This window comes from Calidris pugnax, unplaced genomic scaffold (assembly GCF_001431845.1).
Source record: "Calidris pugnax isolate Ruff unplaced genomic scaffold, ASM143184v1 scaffold118, whole genome shotgun sequence".
Lineage (NCBI taxonomy): Eukaryota > Metazoa > Chordata > Aves > Charadriiformes > Scolopacidae > Calidris > Calidris pugnax.
The window spans coordinates 684549-711242 of record NW_015090855.1 but is presented as its reverse complement, the minus strand read 5'-3'; the positions used below and the strand labels follow the sequence as shown (position 1 = coordinate 711242).

Sequence of the window (26694 nt, the reverse complement as noted above, 5' to 3'; positions counted from 1 at the left end):
AGTGGAGGTAATAATGGAAAACTACATTAAAGCTATTTTGTCAGATAAAGATAAAAGAAGGTGACAGATGTTATCGTATTATTGGTGATTCTTGATTATCATAGCAATTCTGGGGAATTTTTCTAACTTTTCCTCAGGCCTGACTATCATCTATCCTAGTGCACAGAAATGCTGGATTGGATTTAACATAAGTTAAACTAAAATATTCAGTTTCCCACCTGGCATTTCTACCTGTATATTGTTACAAATGCTAACTTTTGTAATATTCCTATTGTAATAGTCCTGTTACTGGAATCTGCATGTTTCAATCAAATGTAAATGAAGTTACTTGTTTGCTGTAAAAAAATATTTCAAGTAGTATGACTGCACTATCTTTAGACAAGAATGATTTTATTTGGCTGCCTCTGTTGTGTATTTTGAGTGATGTGTAGAAACTAACTTGGAACCAGTTATTGAAACAGCAGATACTGCTACTGTTTAGGAATCTGAAAATATATAGACAATCCTGGATGTACTGGGGAAGAAAAAGTGTCCAGTAGTGGGTTTAGGATGACATTTTCAGAGCATTAAGGAGGGATTTAACAAACAGAAATTAGTCTCTTGCTGACAGAAATTAGTCCTTTTTATTTAAGTAATGGCCTCCAGATGCTTCCCTTTCTACACCGTTTGGCTCTTTCCAGAAGTGTGTTTTTAAAACATTATTTCACGGAGATTTTAAAGGCTCTGAGCATAGGATTTTGCTTAAACTCTGTATTACATTATAATATTCTGTTACCTTATTGGAGATATTGGTCACTGATCTTTAGCTGTTCTGATTAAACTTACTATGATTTGTACTTTTAATTCTCTGTTAATGTAGCTAGAAAATGGGGTAGGTGGGTTTTCTATGTTTACTTACATACATGAATTAAAATAGATAGCAATTTAGAGTGTCAGAATTTGTTAACATCTAAAATAACCAAATCTTGAAAGCTAGAGTCTGTCACTGCGATCAGAGTGGTTTTGAGGGTAAGCACACATTTGGCCCAACTATATAGCTGCAATAAGAATCTTTTCCATACAATTTCTTTCTTTATTAAACTAAAATTAAAGGGATAATTGTAACTTAGAATGGAGATATAGCACAGCATTGAAATTATTAAACAAAAATCCTTTCCCTGCTTGTGTACATTTAAAAGCTGTTTTGTCCCAGTGAATATGGCTTTAATAGTGATTATTTTTAAATCTGTCTTTATTAATTTTGTACTTTTTCAGCTTCTCCAGCACCAACAAGAACGGGTCAAGCAGGGAGTTTGTCAGGCAGCCCCAAACCTTTCTCTCCTCAAGCATCAACGCCAATTTCTGCTAAGCAAGAGAGAACTTCCACTCCAGGAAGCATTCTGAATCTTAATCTTGGTTAGTCTTCACCTTTGAAAATCTAATACTGTTACAGCTCAAAAAATTACAGTGGTGTCAATGCAAGATAATATGAGAAAACTTGCTTGTATGTGGCTTTGAATGAACAAAGGGCTTTAAATGGGACACACGTGTAATTATTGTTTCATCAAATAGGCTGGTTTTTTTTTTTTATAAATGAGTGTTCCTGTTATTGTTTTTTCTTGTTGACGAAAGGAAGTAGTTAAAGCATGATTTATTTTTTTTTTTAGCTGAATTGTACAAATTAATGTTTCTAAACAGTAGGTAAGTTTCTGAAGGTTGTACTTACATGAACATTGCTGCTCTTCACCCCTCAGTCTCTCAAGTGAATTGCTGGCAAGGTTTTCTTGTGGTATTTGGGATTTACTAGGGCTTCTCTCTTGCTGACTTCACATCACCTCCTCACTGACCATCCCTCTCTAGGGAGATAGATGGATGAAAGGAATTAGCAGATGTCTTGAAACTCCCTAGAAGTAAAATTTGGGATTCTGGAATTTTGAAAGATGAAGTGGGTAAGTACTAAATTGGTAAAATAGTTCTGAAAGCCAAACGGCTGTAAATCAGTTTCCTCAGTCATACTTTGTTCCTGTGAGTATTCTGATCCAGTCCTGGCTACCTTTTACCTCAACATGATTTTACATGGAGAACCAGGGTTCTGCCCCTTGTTGTTACCAAATACTTCAGGAAGGCTTGAGCTAAAATGCTGAACTCATATTTTCAGTGAGTTACAGATATTCTGATTCTGGATAGGAGCCTCAAAAGTCTTTTTTTCAGTGTGTTAATTATCTGTGTGGACATAACCACAGAAAGAATTCCTTGTGCTGCACTCCAGCTGTTTGTTGTCTTATCTGAGGTGACAATGCATTTGGAAAATTGTTAAGAAAGACATAGTGCTGCAGTAGCTTCAGCCCACAGATGGTTGACATCAGATGGAGCATAGAATATTTTGAATAAATGACATGGATCAGAAAACGCGATCTTCTGGTCCATGAGCAATACCATAAAAAAAGGGCTAGTGTGCTTTCAAGTAGAGTATCAGCTATTTTTTCAGCTTTCAAGGAGTTTCCTTTGCTAAATATACTCTTTGGAATGAAAATGGCTACCTTGCTTCGTTTAATAGTGTCAGCTGTGCCAGACTTAGATTAATCTGTAAATCCTGCGGTTTTCAGATCTGATTATTGTGTCTCATTGTAACGCACAGTGTGAACAGGGTTTCTCTCTGGAAAAACAAAAGTGAAAGTCTAGAAAACAAAGACACTTACGTACTTTGAGCAGAGTAGTAGGAGGGCTCTATGGTTGTCCTCTAATTCAGCAATACGGAAGGAAAATTAATGGAATGAGCCATGTGTTGTTACTGACAGAGTGGCTAAATTGTAAAATGGGAGGTGTGAATGATCAAGCAATACACAGATTGCTGGAAAAAATACGTATTCCAGATAGTACAGGACCTGTCCTTGTGTAACAGAGGCAGAAAAGATACAGCAACAAATTTGACCCAGTGAGGAGTGAAAATTTTCAGAAAAAGCAAGGCTTTACAGATGAGCACTTGAAGATTTCTTCACAGTTGGCCTGTCTGTCCTTTGGCTCTGTTTTCTTCTTACTAATGTTTTGACATTAATGAGGCAGATCATCTCAGTGAGACGTCCATGAAGGTTACATAGGGGTTACATAGAGATTGTGAGACTTTTTTCATATATTTAGATATAGTGTTCCCTGGGGAGGTCTTACAGTGTCTTGTTTTCATCTTTCCCCATTCTCCATTTTTCCTTCTGCTTCTATCCTGTCATGTTGTTAACCAAGTCTGTGAAGGCCTTGAATCAAATTCTGTACTAAGGGTGATGTAACCATTACTGCTGTGGAATTAGCGTGGATTCAGTGACATAGTTAGCACAGGAAGAAGAAACCTAATTTAATAAACTTTTCCAATACAAGGAAAAAATTTTTCAAAAGTACTTAAGTGACTTAGAACCTTCATTTTTATTTTCAAAATTTACACTGCACTGAAAATGATAGTTTGTGTTATGTTTAGTCTCTTCCAGTATGAGTATGTGACATGAAGAGCGTGAGATTCAGTATTAAACATTTCACTGGGACTAGAAAGGGTGATTGAGTATTATTTAGACTGAATTTATGTATGCTATAATGCATATATATTACAAACCAGGATGATTTGAACTATAGCCTGTATATTTGGTGATACAACAATAGCCTGTATATTCCATCACACAAGTTGCTGCCTCTCTCTCTAGGTAGAGATGAGGAATGGTTATTTTAGCAGTAAAAAAACCTGCATGAATACTCAAATGGTTCCTTCTGTACTTGCTCTCTGTATTGTAGATTCTATTTGCAGTCTGATAGGAGATAGTGGCCATGCCTGATTGAGACAACTCTGCTGCTGAAGTTGAGTCATTATGTGCTGTGGCTCTTACATTTTAAATGTGGAATGTACCTGGAAACTAAGTGCAAACTTGTAAAGAATGTCTGCTCAGAGGAATCATTGGCTCAGCCCTTCATATTTATTTCTATTTATTTCACTTGTCTCTGAGTTGTGCATCAAGAAAAAATGTCTTGTAAAGATATATGGGGTTTTTTTTTTTGTTCTTTGTTCCCCCCGCCCCTGCCTTTTTTCAATAAACAAGGGCAATACTGTGGCATCTTTAACTGTTGTGGAATGAAACTCTAAATGAAGCACAAATGCACATTGTGCCAGTGTTGCCTTTTGTCTTCATGGCCTCTGTCCTTTCCCAGTCCCTTTGGTCCTACCATGAGCCTGTTCAAGGAGCTAAACTGGCCAAAAGTAATTCTTCTCTCCAGTCCTTCCCCCTTCTTCATGTCCCCTTCCTTCTCCGCAAAACAGCCAGCTCACTCCAGACTGGTTTAGTGCCCCGAGCCAAAATGTGAAACTTAGTTGCCAAGAGAGTTTTAGCTTTAGTGCTGTAGTCTGTACTCTTTGCAGGCAGATCTGGATGTTTCAGAGTAAAAAATTCTTTGTGTGTATAGGGGATCTCAAGAGAAGATTTTGCTGACATATATTGAAAAAACTATTACTTTATCGTAAATTTCTTAATCTGTCTAGTGTACTAACCCACATTTATATTTCTATTCTCATGACTTACATTTTGAATTTTAAATGGTGACTATAAGGATTTGTAGTCCTATTAATTTTTTTCTGTGAAAATATTACTACTAGTAGAAAATAACAGCAGTAGCTTACTCAAAGTGCTGTCAGACAGCTTACAGACCTCAATGATGGTTTCTTGATAATTTCATGTAATTGATGTGTGCGTTCTGCCAGTGAAATATGTAGCATCAGAGAAGAAGAACCTATTGTTTGTAGTAGAGTCATGTTATAATTATTATTTGGCCCATAACTATAAAAGTAGTGAAATATGTTTCAGATTGTCTGCATTGTTACTCAGTAAAATTTGTATTATCTGGACAGTGATCTCCTTTCTTTTTGTAAAATATTTTCCTTACCTCTTTTTTTCTTTTTCTAGATCGTAGTAAAGCTGAGATGGATCTGAAGGAGCTGAGTGAGTCAGTCCAACAGCAGAGCACTCCCGTGCAACTCATTTCACCAAAACGACAGATACGTAGTAGGTTCCAGCTTAATCTCGACAAGACAATAGAGAGTTGCAAAGCACAACTTGGTGAGTGTATCTCAAGAATACACTGGGCATCTGAAGGAGACACTTGAGAAAATTTTGAATTGGAGTTTAAAAGAAGCTTTTGAATAGTAAAACCTTAAATATTTTATGCATTAAACCAAGAGTAGGGCATATTTGAGCTTTTTGAGGCAAGTAGAGTGTACTGAACTAGTTTAATTTAAAACATAGTGAGACTGATGTTTCAATTTTTTGTTAGAAAGCTTTCATCTTTTAATCTGTTTTTGTACCATTCTGGTGTAGATAGTCTGACAGAATTACAGTCTTACTATTTGCTTTGTAAATTGAAAAATTCAAGAACTGTGCCTAACTTATGTCAGTTGCACAAATTAGTGCCAGTTGCACAAATTAGTGCCAGTCACAGAGGAGCTGGATGCTGTTAGAAATATTAGTGTTGTCTAGCACTTAATTAAGACTAAGTGCTAAAAAGCCTAGAGGTTCTCCTCGCAAAATGTACGTGATCTAAAATTGATTCTGCAAACATGCATGCAATTGACTTTAATCAGGTGAATAGTGTTACTGATTTTAAGGTGGCTTCTCGTGGATAAAAATAATTCCTCTTTTTATTTGCCGGCATTGGTCCTAAGGTAGTGGAAATAGCAGTGAAAGGAGGGCTACTGAATGAAATAAAAATATGAATTGGAATACGTGAAAGGTAATTCTTAGACATTCTGGTATTGAGATAAGGCACTAAGGGAAGTGTTTATAGGCTTAAGATAATAGTATGTATACACTTTATTCCAGTATATAGAGTATTTTTTTGGTAATGTCAGTCAGTCTGATGTCAGCATGGAATGTACTTTCCTCCCCACAATTAGGAATAAATGAAATATCTGAAGCTGTTTATACTGCAGTAGAACACAGTGACTCTGAAGATTCTGAAAAATCCGACACCAGTGACAGTGAATATAGTGATGAGGATCAGAAATCAAAGAATGACCAAGAAGATGGAGAGGACAAGGAAGGTACAAGAAGTGACAAAGAATCATTGAGCTTGAAAAAAAAACCTAAGCCTCCAGCACAGAGTGAAGACAAGGAGGAACTTAAAAGCACAAGTCCAGAAGTGGAGAAAACAGATGATCCAGTCAAAGAAAAGGCAATTACAGACACTGAAAAAGAATTTTCTGAAAAGGGAAAAAGTTTACAGCATCCTGCAAAAGAAAAACTGAAAGGTAAAGATGAAACAGACTCTCCAACTGTGCACCTAGGACTGGACTCTGATTCTGAGAGTGAACTTGTCATCGATCTAGGAGATGATCATTGTGGCCGTGAAGGAAGGAAATCCAAGAAGGAATCTAAAGAACCTCCTCCTAAACATGACGGTAGGATGAAATTCTTCCCTTCCTATTTCTCTTCTGTACTATAAGCGCTATTATCAAAACCAGAGCTGTTAGACTTATTTTTGCATTAAGATGTTAAAAGTGTCTGTACTAAAACAATATTTTGAATGATTTTTCATTCTTTTTGACTGTAGTACAATTTTTCAGCCCCATTGTAGTTTCTGGTTTAAATATAATATGTTTCATTGAGTTTTCTTTTAGCAACATATAACTATGAATATCCGTGATATTTGTTCTGTCTCAAATTTAGCATCTATTTTACAATATTTACATTGCCATAGATCTCCTAAAATAGCAGGTATAGAAGAAGTTGGACTTTACCATACAAATTGCATAACATGCCATTGAAATCAATGCAAATGCTCTCAATAATAATAAAAGAACCAGCTAAATCACATGATTTGTCCTTGAGATTGCTTTCCCCTTTAACAGCACATGGAAACACTGTCTCAATTCATGAGTAAAGTGCTTTTGCTAAGCTGGTTTTTCATGTTAGCCTTTTGACAAAACAAAATAGAAAACCAGATTTAAATTATTATATTGAAAAATGTTTTATTCTTCATATAACTTTCTCTTCTTGCCTGTATTCTGTAGCATGTTGACTCAGTCATCTTATTTAAAACAATGTTATCAATCAATTTACTAAGCTTACTTCAGAAGACAACTTAATGCTCCTGAATTTTGAATCTTAAAATGGCATTTAATGGATAAATATTATTATGAGATAATAAATAATATAGGCTTATAAACTGTAACCAGAATTGTAATTTTTCGGGTGGTTTATACTCACTGCTTCTTATTTTATTTAAAAATTTATTAAGCAATGAAGCTTTATGAATTTCAAAACCACTAGTGTTACTAGTGGCCTAATCCAGTGATGGTTGAAATAATAGGTAATCCTAAAATTTTACTTTGCTATAGAGGCAAGAGAACAATACATATTCTGCGTAAAATTAAAAGTGGATTTAAATATTCATATATGTAGACCTATACTAGTAAATTCTAGACATAATTTGTGTCCTGTCCATGATTCCAAGGCTCCTACCTTTACTTGTGGTTATCAGATCTCTCCAGAAGAGAGATCTGATATGTGCAAGTCTGAAGGTTTTTGTCCTCTTTCCAGAAACCTGTCCATGCAGGAGCCTTCTCTTTCAGCCACATTTTTCCTGGCGAGGTCCTAAATCGATCTGATATATGGAATGGTCAAGTATAAACTCTGGAAGTTTTTTGAGTAAACGTAGATATCAAATACACTGTATAATTGATTGTCAGTGCCAGTTGACCTTTCTTTAGAAAGTTTTTAGTATCCTATTCCTTCACTTACTGTTCAGTCATTGTTCCTTTTCAATGTATTTTTCGACTGAAAAAAATGGGGATGAGAGGTGTAAGTGCTTATCCAGAAACATCCTAAGAAATGCTGACCTTCATGACCTCCTTTGGAAGGTACAGCCTTGTTTTTGGCGTTTTGTACTTCCTGTTTTGTTTTGCTTAATGGCTAGTTCTGAATTGCCACCAACTTCAGGTAGACTGAAATGAGTTTACTTGTAGAATATCGAGATTAGTTTATTTGTAGGGCATCAATTACCTTTTCAGGAAAATAATTGAAGGTAGACTGGAAGGTGCAGTCCAACTTCCAAAAGTTGGATTAAAATGATGAATCAGATACGTTGGTGAAAAGCTGGCGTTACATTTTATGTTTGTTTAGTTTTAGGTAAAACTCCACCTTCCTCCAGTTCAAGCACCCAGCCTCTACCAGAAACTCCAGTCCTTACCCGCTCTGCATCTCAGACTCCCCCAGCTGGTGTCACAGCCACGACTAGTGCTTCTTCTACTGTTAGTGCTCCGTCTGCCGCCACTGGGAGCCCTGTCAAAAAGCAGAGGCCTCTGCTGCCCAAGGAAACTGCCCCCGCTGTGCAGCGCGTAGTGTGGAATTCTTCAAATAAATTTCAGACATCTTCTCAGAAATGGCACATGCAGAAGGTGCAGAGGCAGCAGCAACAGCAGCAGAGCCAGCAGTCTCAGTCACAGCAGCCTCAGTCCTCTCAAGGGACAAGATATCAGACAAGACAAGCAGTTAAAGGTATACACTTTCTAACTCAATGTGCCTGTGATGCCATAATTCCCCAGTAGTGATCTCAGTGCTCCAAGGCTGCCCAACCAGGAGTTCTTCCATATAAACAAAATCTCAAAGTGTGGTTCTACTCTGATAAGTGACTTTAAAATACAACAACATACTCACGATACCTGCTCTTTCTGGTGTGTATTTAGAGTCATGTCTCCTTATTTTAATGACAAAAAGTTTGTGTGTGTATCTGTATAAATATTTTTGCCATTCGTAGCTATCACAGATTTGGGAGTGTGAACTGAGTTATTTTCTGGATTATATAATGAAACCATTAACTCTATTCCACTAGCATGATTACCTCTACCACCCCAATATCTACAAGCTGGATCCAGTTTTATCTGACAAGAAGCTGATCTGTATGATTTTTCAGAGACTGTAATTTGATAACAGTGAAATTACCCAGGCTACATGTGTCTTTAGAATCCCCATTGCTTAACTCTGAACAAGACTGGTGCTGGTTTACTGAGCAAACAAACAGCCATGGCATTTTAGAAATTTTTCATAACTATTTCCTTACCAGCCCTTTGCCAGAGGTTTTACTAATAGTAGGCATGTGGTAATGTAAGTCCATGTTTTCTGTTGCTTCACTTCACAAAACAGCAACTTCACGCAAACGTAGTTTTATTTGTAATTTCAAGTTAATAAATTGAAGTCTTTCCTTTGAATAGATACTCTCCATTCTGCTAACAGTGCTGGCAAGGCAGGAATTGCAAACAGAAGAGAGGTTTAGGTAAAGCATCAGATATAAACGTTTACCAGAGGCATGTTTTTCTGGTCCCAAACTGCATTTCTGACTCTCATGTTAAAGAAGCATTGAAGAAGCAGTAGCTTTTTACTTGTAGACTGCAGGAATTTGATACAGAAATATTCAGTGAGAAAAATAAATGAAACTTCGTGAAGTCTTATTTTTAATAGAGTCATACTTTAATATGAGAGCTTAATAATATGGAACGAACGTTAAATGTTCTGCCTATGAGTTTGCTTTATCAATATGTTTCCTATTAAGTGCATCATAGCTGTGTTCCATCTTAAATATTATGAGCTAGACATATATAAAATGAAAACTATAAAATCTGTAGATTTCTTATATACTGAATTGACATAAACAAAAATATAGTACATACAGATAAACTGAATGACTTCTTTATTTCAGTAATTCCTGTTTTGAGGACAGTGGCAATGAAGACATCTTTTGTGATAATAATCATTAAAAATAGATTGAAAAGTATTTAAGGCAGACAAGTCATTAGGGATGAAAAGGTAGAAGTCTTTGCATTCAGATTTGTGCTCTCATTTTTTAACTACCCATTGTTTAAGATTATTTGAAATATTAACCAAAGGTGAGAAATCTTTTCTTATCCTGTTTGAGTTAACACTGTGAATAACTTTTTTGCTTTAATGAGTTAATCTGATGTTGCATTCCTTGCTCTGCAGCCAGCCAAAGGCTAATGTTGATCTGGATGTATGTATATTAAACATGTCACAACACTAGTAATAATTAGTAGCATTAATAACAGAAGAATGGGAATAATACCAGGAGGCATTACTAGAGTAGGCTTTCTTCAACAGTGGCTCACTAGACCTTGTTTCAAAGCAAAAAGTAAATATTCAATGTTCAATAATATCTTCAAATGCAATAATATTTCTCAAAATTATGGCAAATGAAAATGTTGAAGTCTAACTAACACTCATGTGTATGGTATTAATTGGGAGTTCCCAAAGTTGAAGGGTTAGGAAGTGAATTCCTAGGAAGTGGGGTGGAAAAGTCCCCAGATGGGAGGAATACAGATCTGAGGGGGACTTTTGCGTTGGCAAGTCTAAAATGCTAAGTTTCAAAGATATATTTGTTTTGTTACCTTTAAGCCTTAGTCATGTACAAGTTTAGTGGCTGGACACTGTATAATTAAGTGATTAAATGGCACCATTGTATAAATAATCTAAGTCTTGGGAATGGTTGGGTGCACACATTTCAGTTAGACATTAAAGTTAGATGTTTGCATGTTCATTTTCATAATTGTTTATGTGATTGATCCGCTGTATGTTCTCTTTTCTTAGCTGTGCAGCAAAAAGAGATCACCCAGAGCACTTCCACATCCACTATAACCTTGGTTACAAGTACTCAGCCAATTTCTATGGTTACCAGCTCTGGATCTGCGAGTACACTTTCTTCCTCACTTAATACAGACTTGCCCATTGCAACTGCTTCAGCTGATGTGGCTGCAGATATTGCTAAGTACACTAGCAAAGTAAGTTATGGAGCAAGGTTTTCTTGAAATCTTATTTTGAAATGAATTTTCAAATTTTTCACATTTCAAATTCTGAAATAACTTTATTTTGAGGTTGTCCTATGTTGCATATGCATTCTACCCAGTAGGGACTGCTAGACTTTGATGAGAGTGCTGAACAATCTCTTTAGAGCTGGCTTGATGCTGCTCCAAGCCAGAGTGTGTCTATGATGGGCTTCAGCTGCTCAGGCACCTTAGACTTTTTCTTTCTCTTGTTCCCCCATCACTGCTTCTTATTTACACTGTGTTTGTTTCCGACCATTTTCTGTGTTTTCTCCTAAAGGTGTAGATACCTCCTCAGCAAACATGAATATTTCTTCATCTGTGCCCAGTAACACATATACAAAGATGTACTTTGCTTTTAAAACACTATATAGCTTTATCAAATGGTAACTTGTCATAAGTGTATATTCGAGTATTAAAGCAGAAGATAAGTTATTAAAGAGAAGATGTGGTGTAATGTTTGTATCATAAAGTGACAGTGAGGAATGGGACATGAGCATTTCGTATACTTTCTTAGATCTTCATTTAAAAAGATCAAGGTGAATACTATATAAGGGAATAAAGCTGAGTACCCAGGCCTTTCAGTGTTCTCATTTAACCATATGGTCTTGGTGGGATTGTCAGTGCTCAGCAATGTCAGTAAATGCCTTTTTTTCCAATAAATTATATCAGTGGCAATATATTGGAAAAGGAGAAGGTGAAGCAGTTAACTCGTTCAGGACCCTTAAAAATCACAGTCCTTCTCAAACATGGTGTGTTGTACCTTCTAAGTAGTCCTCTAAAAGCAGACCCAGATAAATGAGTAGAGAATATGGGGCATTGTTGATAGTAATATAAATTCACATTAGAGTGGGTGAAAGGAAGTGAAAATTGATATCCATAAAAAATATACATCTCAAAGAATTTTTTTTTCCTTTTGTCTTTCAGATGATGGATGCCATCAAAGGAACAATGACTGAAATATATAATGATCTTTCAAAAAATACTACTGGCAGTACAATAGCTGAGGTCAGTGCAAGATAAAAAAATAAATAATGCTGCTCGTATTTTAATTTTGAAAGTTGAAAATACTATTTTTATATATAAAAGTACCATATATCTACAATTTATTAGATATCCAGACTGTCTAGAGATACTAATTTCTATGCTGTTTTAGAAGTAATGATTAAAGGGGAGCAGAAAAATGCTGAAAAAATAATGTGATGGGCTCTCTAAGATAAGCAGTAAGCCATCGAGCCCAGATCCTTAAAGCTTCTGTTGAGGATTGAATTTTCTGTCACCTTGTTTCAAATCAGAAATGAAGTAGTTTTTTTGAAAGTATCATTTTTTTAAAACCATGTATTTGTCCACCGGAGGAAGATTTATAATTAACTTGTAGGGCAGTTGCTTATTCCAGTCACGTGATTATGACTATATCTTTTAATACTTTTTAAAAACCTTGAATACTTTTTTGCATTTTTTTATTAAATGCTATATACATTGCTTTAATTGTCTCCAAAGGGTAGTACTTAGTATCTTTGGGGTGTTTTCGTTAAACTTGGAAAAAGCAGGTTAAGCAGTGTAAACTATGAATGTGAACAACAAAAGCTCAGAGTTAAAAGTGTGATGATTTGTTTGCTTGTCTTAAACAAAAATAAAGAAGTCAAAATTTTGAGCAACAATATTTGTATTCCTAATCCACAGTGAATGAAAAACTTGCTTTCCTAAGCCTCATCTCGTTAAAAAGAAAATAAAAGAAATGAAATGTCATACTAATAAATACAAACAAAGCTGAGAAATAGGTTTTTGTTTCTAGTCAGAGAAAGTGAGACTTGACTGATTTTAGATGAAGCAAGAACAAGTTTAATAGAAGTACTTTTTGTTTTCAAACAATCCTGTGCTTTTTATGGTAAGCAAGTCTAGGAAACAAATGTTTAGAATACTACAGGCTCTGATTTGGGGGTTACTATGGTCTTGTCCTCATATGAAGGAGCCTGGATGTAAGCGTTGATCGGGCTTTTTGCTCTGGACATATTTATCTGTGTAATAATTACATATTATATACTGTATCCTGTTTATTATCACTAACTGTTAAATTTTTAATACTTAGATTCGGCGTTTGAGGATCGAGATAGAAAAACTTCAATGGCTACATCAGCAGGAACTCTCAGAAATGAAGCATAATCTAGGTATGAAAGTGTCAGTCCAAAATAGTGTGTTACTTTTTTGTCCTAAGGAGAAAACCCAAATGCTTGTGGTCTGTACTCCAGAAAACCTTACACAATGTGCTGTGCTGGTGTCAGTGGACACCTCCTGAGTACGTACACTAAGTTACTTTGTCTCTGCATATTAAATTACAGGTGTTCAGCCCTCTGGGACAAATTTAGGCTAAAGTGAGTTTTTGATAGGACAGAATAACTCTTTGTTTTATGCATCATTGGATAATCCCTCTTCACAAAATACTTTATGCTGATTATTTCATACCAATTCTCATATAAACCAGGCTCTGTTAATAGAGTCACTGGGGGAACCTGCTTCCTCTGGCATCTTTGTAGATTGTAGCTGACATTTTGGTTCAGATGAGCTGTTGGTGTGTAGACTTATGTATTTATTTATTTACTTAAGGGAATAGACAACCTTGACCCAGTTCTGGTGCCAGACTGTCAGTTAAATAAAGTCAAAATACTAATTTAAACAGCTTAAAGAATATTCTTCCTAGGAGGGGGATTTTCATCTCTACATTCGCTCAGCCATATGGGCAGGAAATGAAACCATGATTAAAATGTGATTCCTCTTCAATTATCTTTTCTAATGCACTGACTGTGGGGAGAAGATTGCAGTTCTGTGATCAAGTCTCCTTTAAGACACAAGCCATCCAAACGGCCATAGAACTGTGTCATACACTGTCCTTGCCCGCTTTTCGGCTCTCTGTTTGCAGAGCACATCTGGAGTGGAAGTGAATTAAGGGCTGAGTAACTCCATACTCAGACTCATGTCTTTGGTTTGTTAGTGACGTTTTGCTCTCTCAAACCAGGGTAGAGCAGTTTATCCACTGCTGCAGTTATAGCATTCTTCAGAATTACTTGGGTATGGCGACAACTCATCTGCATCTCAGAGAACTGAATGTTTAGGTGTGCTCAGAAATAAAAGAAAAATCCTTTAAAGCCTTTGACACCAGTCTTAGGCTACTGGTTTAAATAAAATCCTTTAATGGTGCTTTGAAAGTATGTCAACTTCAGAGTTTTTCACAAGACTCAAAGATTCCTCCTGAGTCAAGGTGCCTGGGGTTGGATTGCTGTATCTGTATTTGCCCACTTCCTCGGAGGTTTGGTCAAGCTCTTCTTCACTCAGAGTTGCTCAGAGCCACTGAGGTATCAGTTTATAACCGCATTAATAGCGGGTGGCTCGGAACAATCCTGAAGCAAGGCTCAAATTTACATCTTTATTCACATGGTGATGAGTTTTTACAACTTTGTCAGTGTCCCTCTTAGAACTTTCACATTTTTCTGTGTAAAGAAACCAAGATACAGTGAACAATTGGTTTGCTATTACTTATTTTTGAGACAAGAAAAGAAATACAATTCTCTGTATTTTCTGAATATCAGAGCAGGAGAAGTTTGGGCTTGTAAAGACATAGTACGTTAGCAGTAACTGCACACGTTTTGTTCCTGTTGGTGCTGCAGGTAGTGCTCCTGGATCTGCCCTCTGTGGCACATCTAGAGCTAAATGTTAAACAAAAGGAAGGGAATGGTTAATGGTAAAAATCACGGTGTCAGAATAAGAAGGTGTTGAGTAGGTATGAAACAGAGATGCCAAACTCAGGGAATATTTTGATTGTTAATTTTACGTTGTCTTTAAACTCATGAAAATTACTGGTTTGTGCTTTGCTGTTGGGGGGCAGAAAATGCAAACCTCCTCTTTCTTTGCATTTTGAGTAGAACTGACGATGGCTGAAATGCGTCAGAGTCTGGAACAGGAACGAGACCGGTTGATCGCCGAGGTGAAGAAGCAGCTGGAATTGGAAAAGCAGCAAGCAGTGGATGAAACTAAAAAGAAGCAGTGGTGTGCTAACTGCAAGAAAGAGGCCATCTTTTATTGCTGTTGGAATACGAGCTACTGCGACTACCCCTGCCAACAAGCTCACTGGCCCGAGCACATGAAATCTTGCACACAGTCAGGTAACCTGGCTCTGGGCTCCTGTGTCACAGCTGGGAAGGGGGGGTTAGGGTGGGTGCAACACACAGTCCCTCAATACCCTGTATTTGTGTGGATGTGGCTGTGAAGAGTGACTGTGGGCTGGTGAACGTTGAGTAGTGGCTACTTTCCTTTTTTCCCTTTATTTTAGCTACTGCAACGCAGCAAGAAACAGATACTGAAATTAGCACAGAAACGTTAAATAAATCATCTCAGCCCAGTTCAAGTGTGCAGCCTACACCCACAGAAACAGCCAGCACCCCTAAGGAGAAGGAAGGTTCAGCTGATAAAAGCAAAGAGAGTGTTACAGTGAGTACCCTTTTGGTCACTTAAGCAAAAATAGCATGTAGGATTTCTCTGAAACCTACCCCTAAAGGTCTCCCTGGATCAGCCAGGAATTGATGAGCATTTCCATATTTCAAAGAGTGTGATCTGGGGAGTGAGACAGTGATTTGTTGTTGGGATTTTTTTCTTCATCTTGGCAAAAAAAAAATAATCTCCTTCAGTCCTCTGGGAACACCCTTTCCCCGTCACTCATTCCCAGTAAAACCTTGTGTTGGCTTGACTCATCCTTCCAGCCAAAGGGACTGGACCTCTTTCTCTCTCTCTCTCCAGGACCCATCAGTGTAGCTTCTGGTCTGGATCTTTCGATACAAGTTGCCTTCTGATAAGCAATACTGACTGCAGCACTTCCAAGCCCTTCTTGCCTGGGGGTTCAGAGGCCAAGCTCAAGACCTGCATTCAAATCAACTTCCTTTATCACAACAGACTGCCACTAGGGTACCACCATGTTCCATACACTGATACAGCAATTCATCTGGATCTACAGCTAACGGAGCAGTGTGCAGTTACGAAATCCTCCATAGCATCTACTCTGATAGTGTTCAGTAGGCAAGGATGAGCAAATGCTCTAATAAAAGGGACTTAACATTGCATATATAGAAAATGTTTATAGAGAAGATTCTGCTTTATAGGTAGGGCTTGACTATTAGCAATTACAGCATTGTTTTTCTTCTGCCCTTGCAAGATTTATTAAATGAAAAATTTTAGGGGGGGGGCCTGATCCTTCAAACCCTTACACGTGATCCCCCACATCAGTAGGAGCCTTGTTGTATTTTAAAATATTAAAAGCAAACTAATTTTGTAGTATTGTGATTCCAGCATGATGTCTCATTGAGATAGTCCTATAGAATTGGGAAGCATAGTAATCTAGAGAGCTGTGTTCATTTCTTGACACTTTTGCTACTGTCTGGTGTTAGATCTCTGGGCTTGACGTGTCATCTAAGGGAGTAGCTTGGGAAACAGATCTGAAGAGGGGACAAGGATGTGCTGTTCCACTGGAGTGCTTCGGTGTAGTTAAACTCTGGCTCAGTCTGTGTTCATATGCATTGTCTGTGGCAGCACAACCTTTGTATTACTGGGGAAATAAGGAATGGGAGAAAATCCGTTACCTAAAACTTTTGCCAGGGAATATTCCAGTCATACAGATCTGGAATTGCTTTCACATAGATGTTCTACCTGAAACATCATGCTGTATGTGTTGATCATGTTCATAATTTGAATTTTTGTTTTATTAACAAAGAAGTAACCTGTGAATTCATTAAGACGCAAAATTTTAACACAAACAAAACATCCAACATCAATTTCATATTGCAATAATAATAATAATAACAACTAGGTGGAATTTATGTAAAAGCTGAGACTTCTACTGAGGTTGCCTGTGCTGTCTCTGCAGATAGCAACAGGTGTGACAAGCAACCAGCCTATAAAACTGGTCCAGGTACCGCAGACCACCACCTATATTCCACCCACTCAACCCACAATTGTAAGTACAACATCATCATTTAAAGTCTGCAGTAGTGCTGTTCCTGGCAGTGAAATTGCTCAGTATTTCTGGGGGGTTGTCTCCGTCTGCTGTTCTATCAAGATATGAATTCACTGGTATAGTCTCAACTTGCAGTGCAAAATGTCTTATTTTGCTGTGCAACATTCCACCCTCTCATTTCATCAGTCGTTGTTACAAGGATTCAGAGATGGTCACCGAGTACATTAGTTACTTGTCCGTTTCGTGTATATACTTGACCACACCATCAGTGTAAATATATAGAATTCATTTAAAATATCTTTAAAATATCTTTTTTGTCTATGGTATACTAAAGATATTTAATTAATTCTGAGCTATGCTTGATATTCCTGTGACATCTCAGTAATTATGAAGGAAAATATGCATTCATCAGCAGTGTATCTCCCATGCAGTCTTGCACATTTGCGTTATGAAATTATGAGAGAGAGCATTGGAATCAGACCTGGTTTTTTCCATTAAAGACTTAATCAAGGACACTTGAATTCCCTAGAGTCAGTCACAGGAGAGGGGACAGAAGTGAGTTCCATTTTTGTATTTTATGCAGCATAATATCCCATTCTCGCAGCGGGTTGTGTTCTGCAGTGCTGAGCTGATTCTTCTCACCAAAAAGAAAGGTGCTGACCCCCTGCTGGCTCAGTGGTGGGTTCAACTGCAAAGCCCATACGTGTGTAACTTCAGTCCATTTTCTGTCTGAAGTTAGATAATTGGTAACAGTAACCATGTACTAATTTGCCAGTGTACTTCGGTCGCACTGATTGTGAGGCCCCGCACCCCCCCCCGGCGGCAGGGTGTGTGTCTGTGTGTGTGATGGCTGTGAATACACACCCGCAGTGTGTCACAGCCACTCTCGTCCACACAAACCTTTCTGCTCTTAGTGGGGATCATGACTTTTCACATTCCCAGCGGTGTTTTGGCTCAGCTGAGAGCACTGTGCACCTTCACAGCGTTGGCCCCGAGTTGCTTGGACTGAATTACCGTAACAGCAAGGTTTTCTATGTGTTTTAAAATCAATTAGCAAACAACAAAGACGTTAGGTCATTTGTGAATAGCTGAGAGGTTGTAAGATCATAAGGTGGTTTTGTGTAATATTCAGAAAAATGGCAGTTACCTTCATCGGATTTCTGTAATACAAAGTGTATTGAGTTAATGTAAAGCATCATTGGAACGTCTGAAAGGTTTCAGCCTTTATTTGTGCATGTTTAAAACTTTGTACACATTTGCATTAGTCTTGCACAGCTACAGACACCTCTGTATTCTAATGACTGCACGTGCAATTTAACTGATTTTAAACCTTAGTGCATGTTTAATATGTATGCAAAATGTACATATGTGTAAAACTGGCAGAGGTGGAAAATTTACCTCTCAGGGAATGATCTTAACACATTTTAAGGAGTCTCACACATTCCATATCCTGATTCACTATAAGAACTGAAACTTAATTTTTTCATGTGTGTAAGTGTGTATATTTAAAAGTCGACTGTGGCAACCTTGATTTCCCCACCTGTAGTGCTACCCGTGATTTACAGAACGGCTTCTTTAGGGTTCAGTTTGCACTTTGTTTCCAACTAGGAATTTCTTCCTCTGAACAACTTCCAGCGTATCTTCTGGGTACCGTTTCCATGGAACCCTCTGTACGCACCTGAAATCATTACAAAATGGCAGCAATCTTGAATTTATTTAGCAGATTAATTCCGTGTTTGGTTGTTATTCTTTCTGCAGTTAAAATAACGTACAAACAGGAATTCGGTGTCTCTGCATCCCAGGGAATGGGATGAGTAGGCTTCTGGAAGGCACAGGCTGTAGGCTGTGCTCCCTCCCAGCAGGGACACTGCCATCTCTTGAATCCCAGTAAGGCACTAATGGTTCCTTAAAGCAGTGTGGGGAAACACTGGGCTTCAGTGAACTTGTATTTCTTTTTCCGTGTTCTCTGGGGAATGTCCCAGTACCACGGGGGGAAGATCCGTGCATCCCTTTCAGATTCCTCAAAATCTCACCTCCTGCTTCTGCCACAAAGCGCTGGGAGCCGAGGGGGATGCAGGGGTTTGGGGGCCGGTCGTGCAGCACTGGAATTGTATCAAAACACAGTCTGTAATGGCATCGACATTGCTAGACTTTCTCATGGTGTTGGAGGAAGGTTAAGACACAGACTTCAGATTCAATAAATCCTTTTCCAGATCTTCCAGAGAGATGTGACCGTGACCAGATTGTTTAACATTCTCGTGCCTTTGTCTCTGCATCTGTAGAATCACTGACCACCTCTAGAGATGTCCCGAAACGTCCTTTGTCCAGATTTATAAATCATGATCTGTATGATGGAAGTGAAAAGTTTATTCTATATTAATATTTTTACAGGGTGTATAAGACAGTTCCCAGTAATGCTGATGTTTTTGTTATTGATTTGTGCAAAAGTTTAACTTAAGTACTTTTTTTTTGTTCAAATGGATGTTCTTTGTTCTCTTCTGTGTGGACTGGATGCATGGGGGAGGGAGTTCCTTTGGGGAAAAAACTTTAAGTAACGTGTAACAAGAATATACTTATAAACAAGGGTATTTTTGTACTCCAGTTTGATTTGTCAAAACTTTTTGAAATGGCAAAGGATTTTCTTAGCCCTTTTTCCTCTTCCCATGTATTAATTTGGGGAAAATACATAACTGGACGTAGCTATGAAAACCTGACTCTCCAAGCACAGACAGTGTGTACAGTACCTGTAGGAACCACCTGTCCCTCTAATTACCTAGCAGTAATAACGATACAGAAACTCTTGGCTCTAGGAAAGTAATACACTACTTTCTACCCCGGAATGAGGTAATAGTGCGGTAATAAAGGTATTAATTCTTGGAACAAAATTGGAACTTGTTCTGGATTTTCCCTGGAAAAGAAATCTCTATTTCTGTGGTCATGTTTATGTGACCTTTAACATAACAATATGTTTCTCTTGGTTTTAATCCACAGACCATTCCTGTGGTGGTAAGTCCTTCTGCTGGGACAGTGGCAATGAGAACTGGAGTTCAGTATGTTCAGACCACAATGCCAGTCCAAGTACGAAGAGTCTAACTGCTAACAAGAAGTCCATACACTTGTTGGAATAAATAAATCTAATAGAAATGTGAAAAATAAACAGTTCTTTGGATTAACCTCAAAGGTTCAGACTTTAGCTTTGTATATGTGTACAAAGCATTAACTACACTACATTAATGTAAAGCATTAGCGCTGGCTTAGAAAAGCTGAGGACAGGTAAGATCCATATTAAATCTATGCTTCTTTTGTAAATAATGTACAATTTGTGGATGTCATTAAAGTTAGAGTACCATCTCCTTTTTATATTTGTATTGACTTTAACTTATAAAGAGCGTTTGAAGTTGGAAAAGGAAGGTTTAAAACGGCCTTATCACGAGCTAACACTGAAAACTGGTCTTGGGAAACGGCAGTTACGCGTCAAATGATAGAATCATGAGAATCTGAACAACCTGGTTTGCATTTGGGTTGAAAACAATTCCTGCACTTTGAAACTCTTGTAGAATTTCTTTGAGCAACCAAATGATGAAGGGTATCTTTTTCGGTCAATTGTATTCGGCTAATTCTGGCATTTCCAATCTGTGGACCTGAAATCCATAAAGATTTACATTGTTTTTTACAATGACCAGACTGTTAAAATTTATATTGTTTACAGGTTACAATTAAGTTAAAATTTCCTTCAGTCTAATATCAGGAAAGTTGGAAAGTGTAACACCAGCTGCTTGTAGCGCGGTCTCTGATCATTGATGTCAAAGATAGAGAAAAGTTTTTCCTATGCTTCACAGTTCAGTTTTCTTTCTTTTAAAATCCTCCAAAAAGGACTTTGAAAAGCTTTTTTGAATGGAACAAGAACTAGGTGCAGAGAAAAACACGGAAACGTGGGCAAAGGACTTTGGATGCTGGGCCAGAGCATGTATTATTTATATGATGGATTTTCTGTTTTTATGTAAGCATGAAGCAGTACAGTATGAGAGAGAGTAACCCCTGGAAACGCCGTCTGTTACACTTATACTGTAGTTCCATTTTGTATGTTGTGTAAAACGAAAGCATTGAACAAAGCAAAGGTGATGTATGTATATGAGAAAATTAATTGTATGATATCATTCCAGTACATTCTGTTGTACATTTTAGTCATGTTGATTTCTCCCATTGTTTATAAAAGGATGCGGTTTGTACAGTCTCCAGCTAGTACCCACATTAGAGGGGAAAAATGTATTAGAAGAAAAAAAAAGCGAGAACAGAATATTCGTGAATTGCAGTTGTGTCCAAAATAGCCTAGCTGGCCTTATTTGTGAAGCATAATTGCTTTTAGCATATGGAAGTATTTTTTCACATTTTCTTTGTATAAAATTTGTATTAAACTTAAATATCTTTTTTGACAATTGTGTTTCTTTGTGACTGAGACAGGTGACACACACGATATGCTTTGGGTTTCGCCGATTTTTCGAGGAACTTCACAATTTTTTTTTTAATTAAACTGTTTTAGAAAAACGTTCTGTGTTCCTGCATTTCCAGTTCCCTTTCCATCTGGACGAGTGTTCGTTTCCGCACAGTCTCCAGATCACAGGTAATTCCACTTACCTTGGGACCTTTGACCCTGAGCCTGCCAAATCCAGCCAAGCGGCTGGAGCTCTGCAAAGGAGCGGCTGTTTCTGTGTCAAACTCGGCAGCATCCCTTTTCCCTCAGTTCTTACAGCAGCCGAGGCCGGTTGCTTGTCGTGTAACATTCATGCGCTGGTCGGACGGGGGCTGGACCCATACGCGGAGTCTCGTTTGGTGCATTTTGGGTTAGAAATGGGGAAATTCCATGGGGAGCTTGCTCGTAGCCCTCTGAGAGGGCACTGATTGGGGAGGCTACTGAAAGGTGAGGGCATGTTGCTGCTGATCCCTCGGGGCTTGGGGACAGAATTCACCTGGAGTCTGAGCTTAGAACTCTGTGTATTATTGTTATCACCTGCCGTTATCAGGTGGGCCTTCAGTCAGGAGCTCCTCACCTGGGCCACTCAACTCCGGAGCTTCACCGAGTGGTGGCAGGAGCCAACGCCCGGCTCTTCAGTGCTTCCAGCGAGCTCTGCTGTGCTCCCCTCCTCCGGCCGGCTGCGGCTCTCACAGGAAAGCGGCTAAATCCCGCGGTTTTGGTTCTGTGAAACGCGGGCTGCGCTGGGTCCCGCCGGCGGGTTGCGGGGGGGAGGCCCGGGGCGCGTGGCGCTGCCGGCGCGTGGGGGTGTGTTTGGCCGTGAGGGGAGGGTGCCCTCGCGTGGCCACACGGGGGAACTGCACGGAAACACCAGGGCGGGACATTGGTGAAATGGTGCGATTGTGGAATGTGGCCTTTCATCCCCAATGACGATGTGTATTTTTGCAACTGTTTTCTTTGCAGTTTTCTGGTTATTTGACAAAAATGATGCATTCTGGTTTTGCATCTGAACTACTCAAACCTGGGCAAGGCCCAAGCGTGACTTTTGTCAGGTGTTTTCAGGAAACAGTTCAGATCCAGGTGCTGCTTTCACAGAACAGAAGCGTGAGGACGGAGACACGAGGGGCTGCTCTCTTTTGGTGTGTGTCATCTCAATGGTGCTTCAGTGCTGGAGCATGTCCGGAGGAGAGCCACCAAGCTGGTGAGGGGGTCTAGAGAACAAGTCCTATGAGGAGAGGCTGAGGGAACTGGGCATGTTTAGTTTGGAGAAGAGGAGGCTGAGGGGAGACCTCATTGCCCTCTGCAACTCCCTGAGAGGAGGGTGTAGAGAGGTGAGTGTTGGCCTCTTCTTCCAAGTGAATAATGACAGGACCAGAGGAAATGGTCTGAAGCTGCGGCAGGGGAGGTTTAGATTAGATATTAGGAATGACTTTCCTGAGAGGGTGGTCAGGCACTGGAACAGCCTGCCCAGGGAGGTGGTGGAGTCACCGTCCCTGGAGGGATTTAAGAAATGGGTAGACATGGCTCTTCAGGGCATGCTCTAGTGCCCGAGATTGTTGGTTTGTGTCTGTTTTTGTGGTTTTTTGTGGGTTTTTTTTGTGGTTGGACTCGACGATCTCAAAGGTCCCTTCCAGCCATGAAGATTCTGCGAGATTCTGTGCGAACGGCTTTTTGGTTGTTAAGAGCTACATTTACTTTGTGTTGTGCTCCACAACTTGCTGCAAGTGCAGCCCTGAGCAGATGGGTGGGGAGGCCCTAAGGATAAGGTCAATGTGGGGGGAACAAAAGAGTATTTTGTTTCAGCCCTTTGCCTGAGGTGGCTGCAGGAGGAGGTGTGTGGTGTGGATTGGCCCCAGCACACCTCAGTCAGGCTCTGGCACAAGGAGGGCACTGTGTGGGGTGGCTGGTCCCACCACGAAGGCTCAGCAGGTGGCTGTGTGGCTGAGCAGGGACACACACCCCAGCCTGAGCCGGGACACAGCTCGGGCAGGACCAAGGTCTGATGTGCTGAGCAAGAGCTGGTCTTAGGAACGGGATCTTCGTTGTGGTGAGTCTTCCTGTAAGTGTGTTGTTGCTTCTTTTGTCACTTCTCATTTTAAGTGTCCAGAAAGGTCCCTGCTGTCAGGACAAAAGGCCTTCACAACTCAATATTGCTCTTTGCTCCTTTTTCAAGAGCGTAAGTGGCTGAAACTTAAGAAAAGGTAAGAATCTCCAGGTTTTGTTCTTCTCACATTCAACATATTGAAATAAATGGTATGGATTTTATCAAATTTTGCCTGTTAAAGATAATCTACCATCTTCTTAGAATCCTGATACAAGAGAAAACCTAATGGTGAAAAGTGGAAGAGAAGGGATACTGTGAATTATGATGATCCATTTTTGCACAGTACCTTGTAAGTCTGTTGAATATTATTAGATATGAAGTTCTGGTCATGCTGAGGCCAATTCAAACTTCAGGGATAAGCCCTCGTGATTTGCATGACACGATTTGGGGTACAGATTGTTACCACTTAGAGTATTAGCATTTTAAGTCCCAGATTTTTCAGAAACAAAATACATTTGTCTGGGGCCGAAGTGGCGGCAGAGACTCAGACTGACATCGAAGTGTTCACCCCGGCTGCTGGGAGAGACTCTGCTTCCTTTACAAACGATTACAAAACCTGTAACGATCATGGTGTGAACATGAAATTACTGGAATGTTAGCAACTGGTAATTGGTAGTTTTAAAAAGCTGATTTCTTTTACTTTGGAGCATTGTATTCATATTAGTTATCTGTAAGGAAACGTCAGAGCAAAGGCTACTCTTCGATGAAATGTGATGACCTTCATGTGGGGTGCACGTGGTGTTGGGGTCTTCTGTTTCGAGAAGTATTTTGGTCCCTGAAGTGTCAGGAAGGAGCTGTGACCGCAGCTCCTGCGCCCTCACCCTTACGGTCCCATGCAAGACTTCACCCCGTATGAGCTCACCGGAGCTCTCTCTCACATCCCTTTTCTACTTCAGATTCAAATTGTCATTATCAAGGGTTCAGACACGTACCGACACATGGAACATTTGATGGCAGAACAGATAATGGTATCAGCTGTACATCTGAACAACGGTACTAACGGGACTTGCTTGGTGTGTTCACAGCAGACTGAGCTTTTCTGGAACATATTTGGGAACCTTGTCATAGTTGTAATATAAACGCACCGGTGAAAGGGCTGAGCAAGGCGTGTGTGTGTGTGTCTGTGTGAATGTTTATGTGTGTGTGCGCGCACACCCAGGCCTTTTGGATGTTCATGAGTAAAAAGCTGTTACAGATCCCCTCTTGTAGCCACCACAGGGTCCCTGGAACAGTAAATCCTCATACTCCTGCTGTAGCGAGAGATGAACGTGTGCCACACTGACTGGGAGGAACTGGTACAGCGGTCTGACAAGGGACCACGTCGCTGTCAGCTGTGCTGCCTGTGGGTGAGTGAAAAGCCTGAGCTGGGAGGAATATGGAGGGATCACTTACAACGATGGTACCTGGAGCACAAGCAGGCACCAACAGAGAACAGGCCCAAAGCTCTGCCAAGAACTTTGGAGATAGAAGCAAGGTGCCACACTGACTGGGAGGAACTGGTACACGGGTCTGACAAGGGACCGTGTCGCTGTCAGCTGTGCTGCCTGTGGGTGAGTGAAAAGCCTGAGCTGGGAGGAATACGGAGGGATCACTTACAACGATGGTACCTGGAGCAGAAGTAGGCACCAACAGAGAACAGGCCCAAAGCTCTGCCAAGAACTTTGGAGACAGAAGCAAGAGAGCTTGAGAATCTGTAAATACATTCAGAAAGCAAAATCTTCTAAGTAGCTTTAGGAGAAAAAAAAAAATCAGTAGAGAGCTTGAGAATCTGTAAATACATTCAGGAAGCAAAATCTTCTAAGCAGCTTTAGGAGAAAAAAAAAAAAAATCAGTACTGGGATAATTGACTCAAATAAGGCAGGTGTTAAATTTGGAATTTCAAGGAAGAGCAATTAGCTGATTGACAGGGTGTTAAAAGCTGGAGTTGTGCTTTCTTAGGAGTCTGCCATCCCTGGCGTTTGTTCCTTTTTGAAACGTTTTATTTACAGGTGTCCTTATCTTGCAAGCATCACTCAAGTCTCCATTGAGTTTGATTTCCTTGACTTGTGGTAAAACTTCCTATTTGTGACAGTCTTACAGCTGGAAAACCTTGAGGGAGAAATTCTGCCAGACTTGTGTCTCAGCAGGCCCCGAGACAAGCAACACCTCTGCTAGAAAAATCATGTCTTTTTTTGTTTTGTGTTGTGCTCAGCCCGGAGAGCAGCTCCTTGCAAATGCCTCCAGAGCGTGTACTTTAGAGGCTGCTTTGTTCACGCCTGCTGTTGACAGGTCCAGCCAGCCTGTTTCACAGCTGCTGCCTTTGGAGCCAAAGGCTGAGATGGGATTATTTTGAGATCAGAGTTTCTGTTTCAGCCCAGCAGAACATCGCCTCTCAGGTCCAGCAATGAATCCGTTCCCCGAGGTGAGTCTTTTTAGGATACTCAGGAGCATCACTCAGGCTTGTATAGCACTTGTGTCGCACTTGTAATGTGCACAACCCTGACTGGATTGATCTTGCTTCACACACGATAGATAAGGGGATTATATTACGTTCTGCATCTCTAACACCTTGTTCCAGCGAGGCTCTGATCCCTCCGAGGTTACTTGGCGCCATAGCAAGCAAGAATGAGCAATTTTGAAAGTGAATTAGAGATCCATCCAGGCCCAGAGAATTGAAATATTTTGACAGCAAGAATTAACAGGCCAGCTCAGCAGAAATCCTAAAGCTGAAGCTTACTTGTAGACGCATTTATTTACATAAAAATAAATATGCACAACTGCAGTATTTGCCTGTCCTTTATCTTCCTTTGCAGGACAAGTCAGATTTGCCGAGTGCCCACGTCCTCCAAGTGGACACAGTCGCTGTCTTTGCCCCAGGGAGAGCCAGAAGAGCCGCAGACTCCGCTTGGCACCTGAGGGGCTCTGTTCAGAGTCCTCCTGGCCTAACCCCACCTTGAAATGGGGAGCAGGTATCCTACACACACCTCTAGATCCAAGAGCGGCTGGAGAAGAGAAGGCAGGTAATCTAGTCCCCCAAAATGTAAACATGTTTTTATTTAATGCCTTTCACTCGTCACAAGGTACTTTTCCCCTACTCCCAGCCCCCAAAACCGAGATGGCAGCATAAGGCACCGTGTAGACACATGCACAGTCCACATACCATCTATGCAAGATTTAAAAACACAGCTATAGTTCTTACCAACAGTACCATGTGTCCTTATAATTCATGTACACAATATGATCTCCCCCCAGAGTGCGTTCTGGAGAAATGAACTATTAATTTAGAATGGTAAGACTTCCCCACCCAC

General features: G+C 39.7%; 1 protein-coding gene across 12 annotated transcripts in view; it reads left to right on the top strand.

Moving 5' to 3' along the window:
- Positions 1 to 21268, top strand: part of ZMYND8 (zinc finger, MYND-type containing 8) — a 57334-nt gene extending 36066 nt beyond the window's left edge. For 8 of the 12 annotated variants that reach the window (XM_014943751.1, XM_014943747.1, XM_014943745.1 and 5 more), the window contains 10 exons: positions 1255 to 1395; positions 4914 to 5066; positions 5900 to 6403; positions 8127 to 8501; positions 10602 to 10792; positions 11762 to 11842; positions 12924 to 13002; positions 14752 to 14991; positions 15159 to 15316; positions 19824 to 21268. In XM_014943751.1, the coding sequence (XP_014799237.1) occupies positions 1255 to 1395; positions 4914 to 5066; positions 5900 to 6403; positions 8127 to 8501; positions 10602 to 10792; positions 11762 to 11842; positions 12924 to 13002; positions 14752 to 14991; positions 15159 to 15316; positions 19824 to 19925 (2024 nt within the window). In that variant the 3' untranslated portion in view covers positions 19926 to 21268. Of the gene's footprint in view, positions 1 to 1254; positions 1396 to 4913; positions 5067 to 5899; positions 6404 to 8126; positions 8502 to 10601; positions 10793 to 11761; positions 11843 to 12923; positions 13003 to 14751; positions 14992 to 15158; positions 15317 to 15622 lie in introns of all 12 variants that reach the window. The other 4 variants (XR_001412248.1, XR_001412249.1, XM_014943753.1 and 1 more) reach the window with 4 other exon arrangements.
- Positions 21269 to 26694: the final 5426 nt, after the last annotated feature.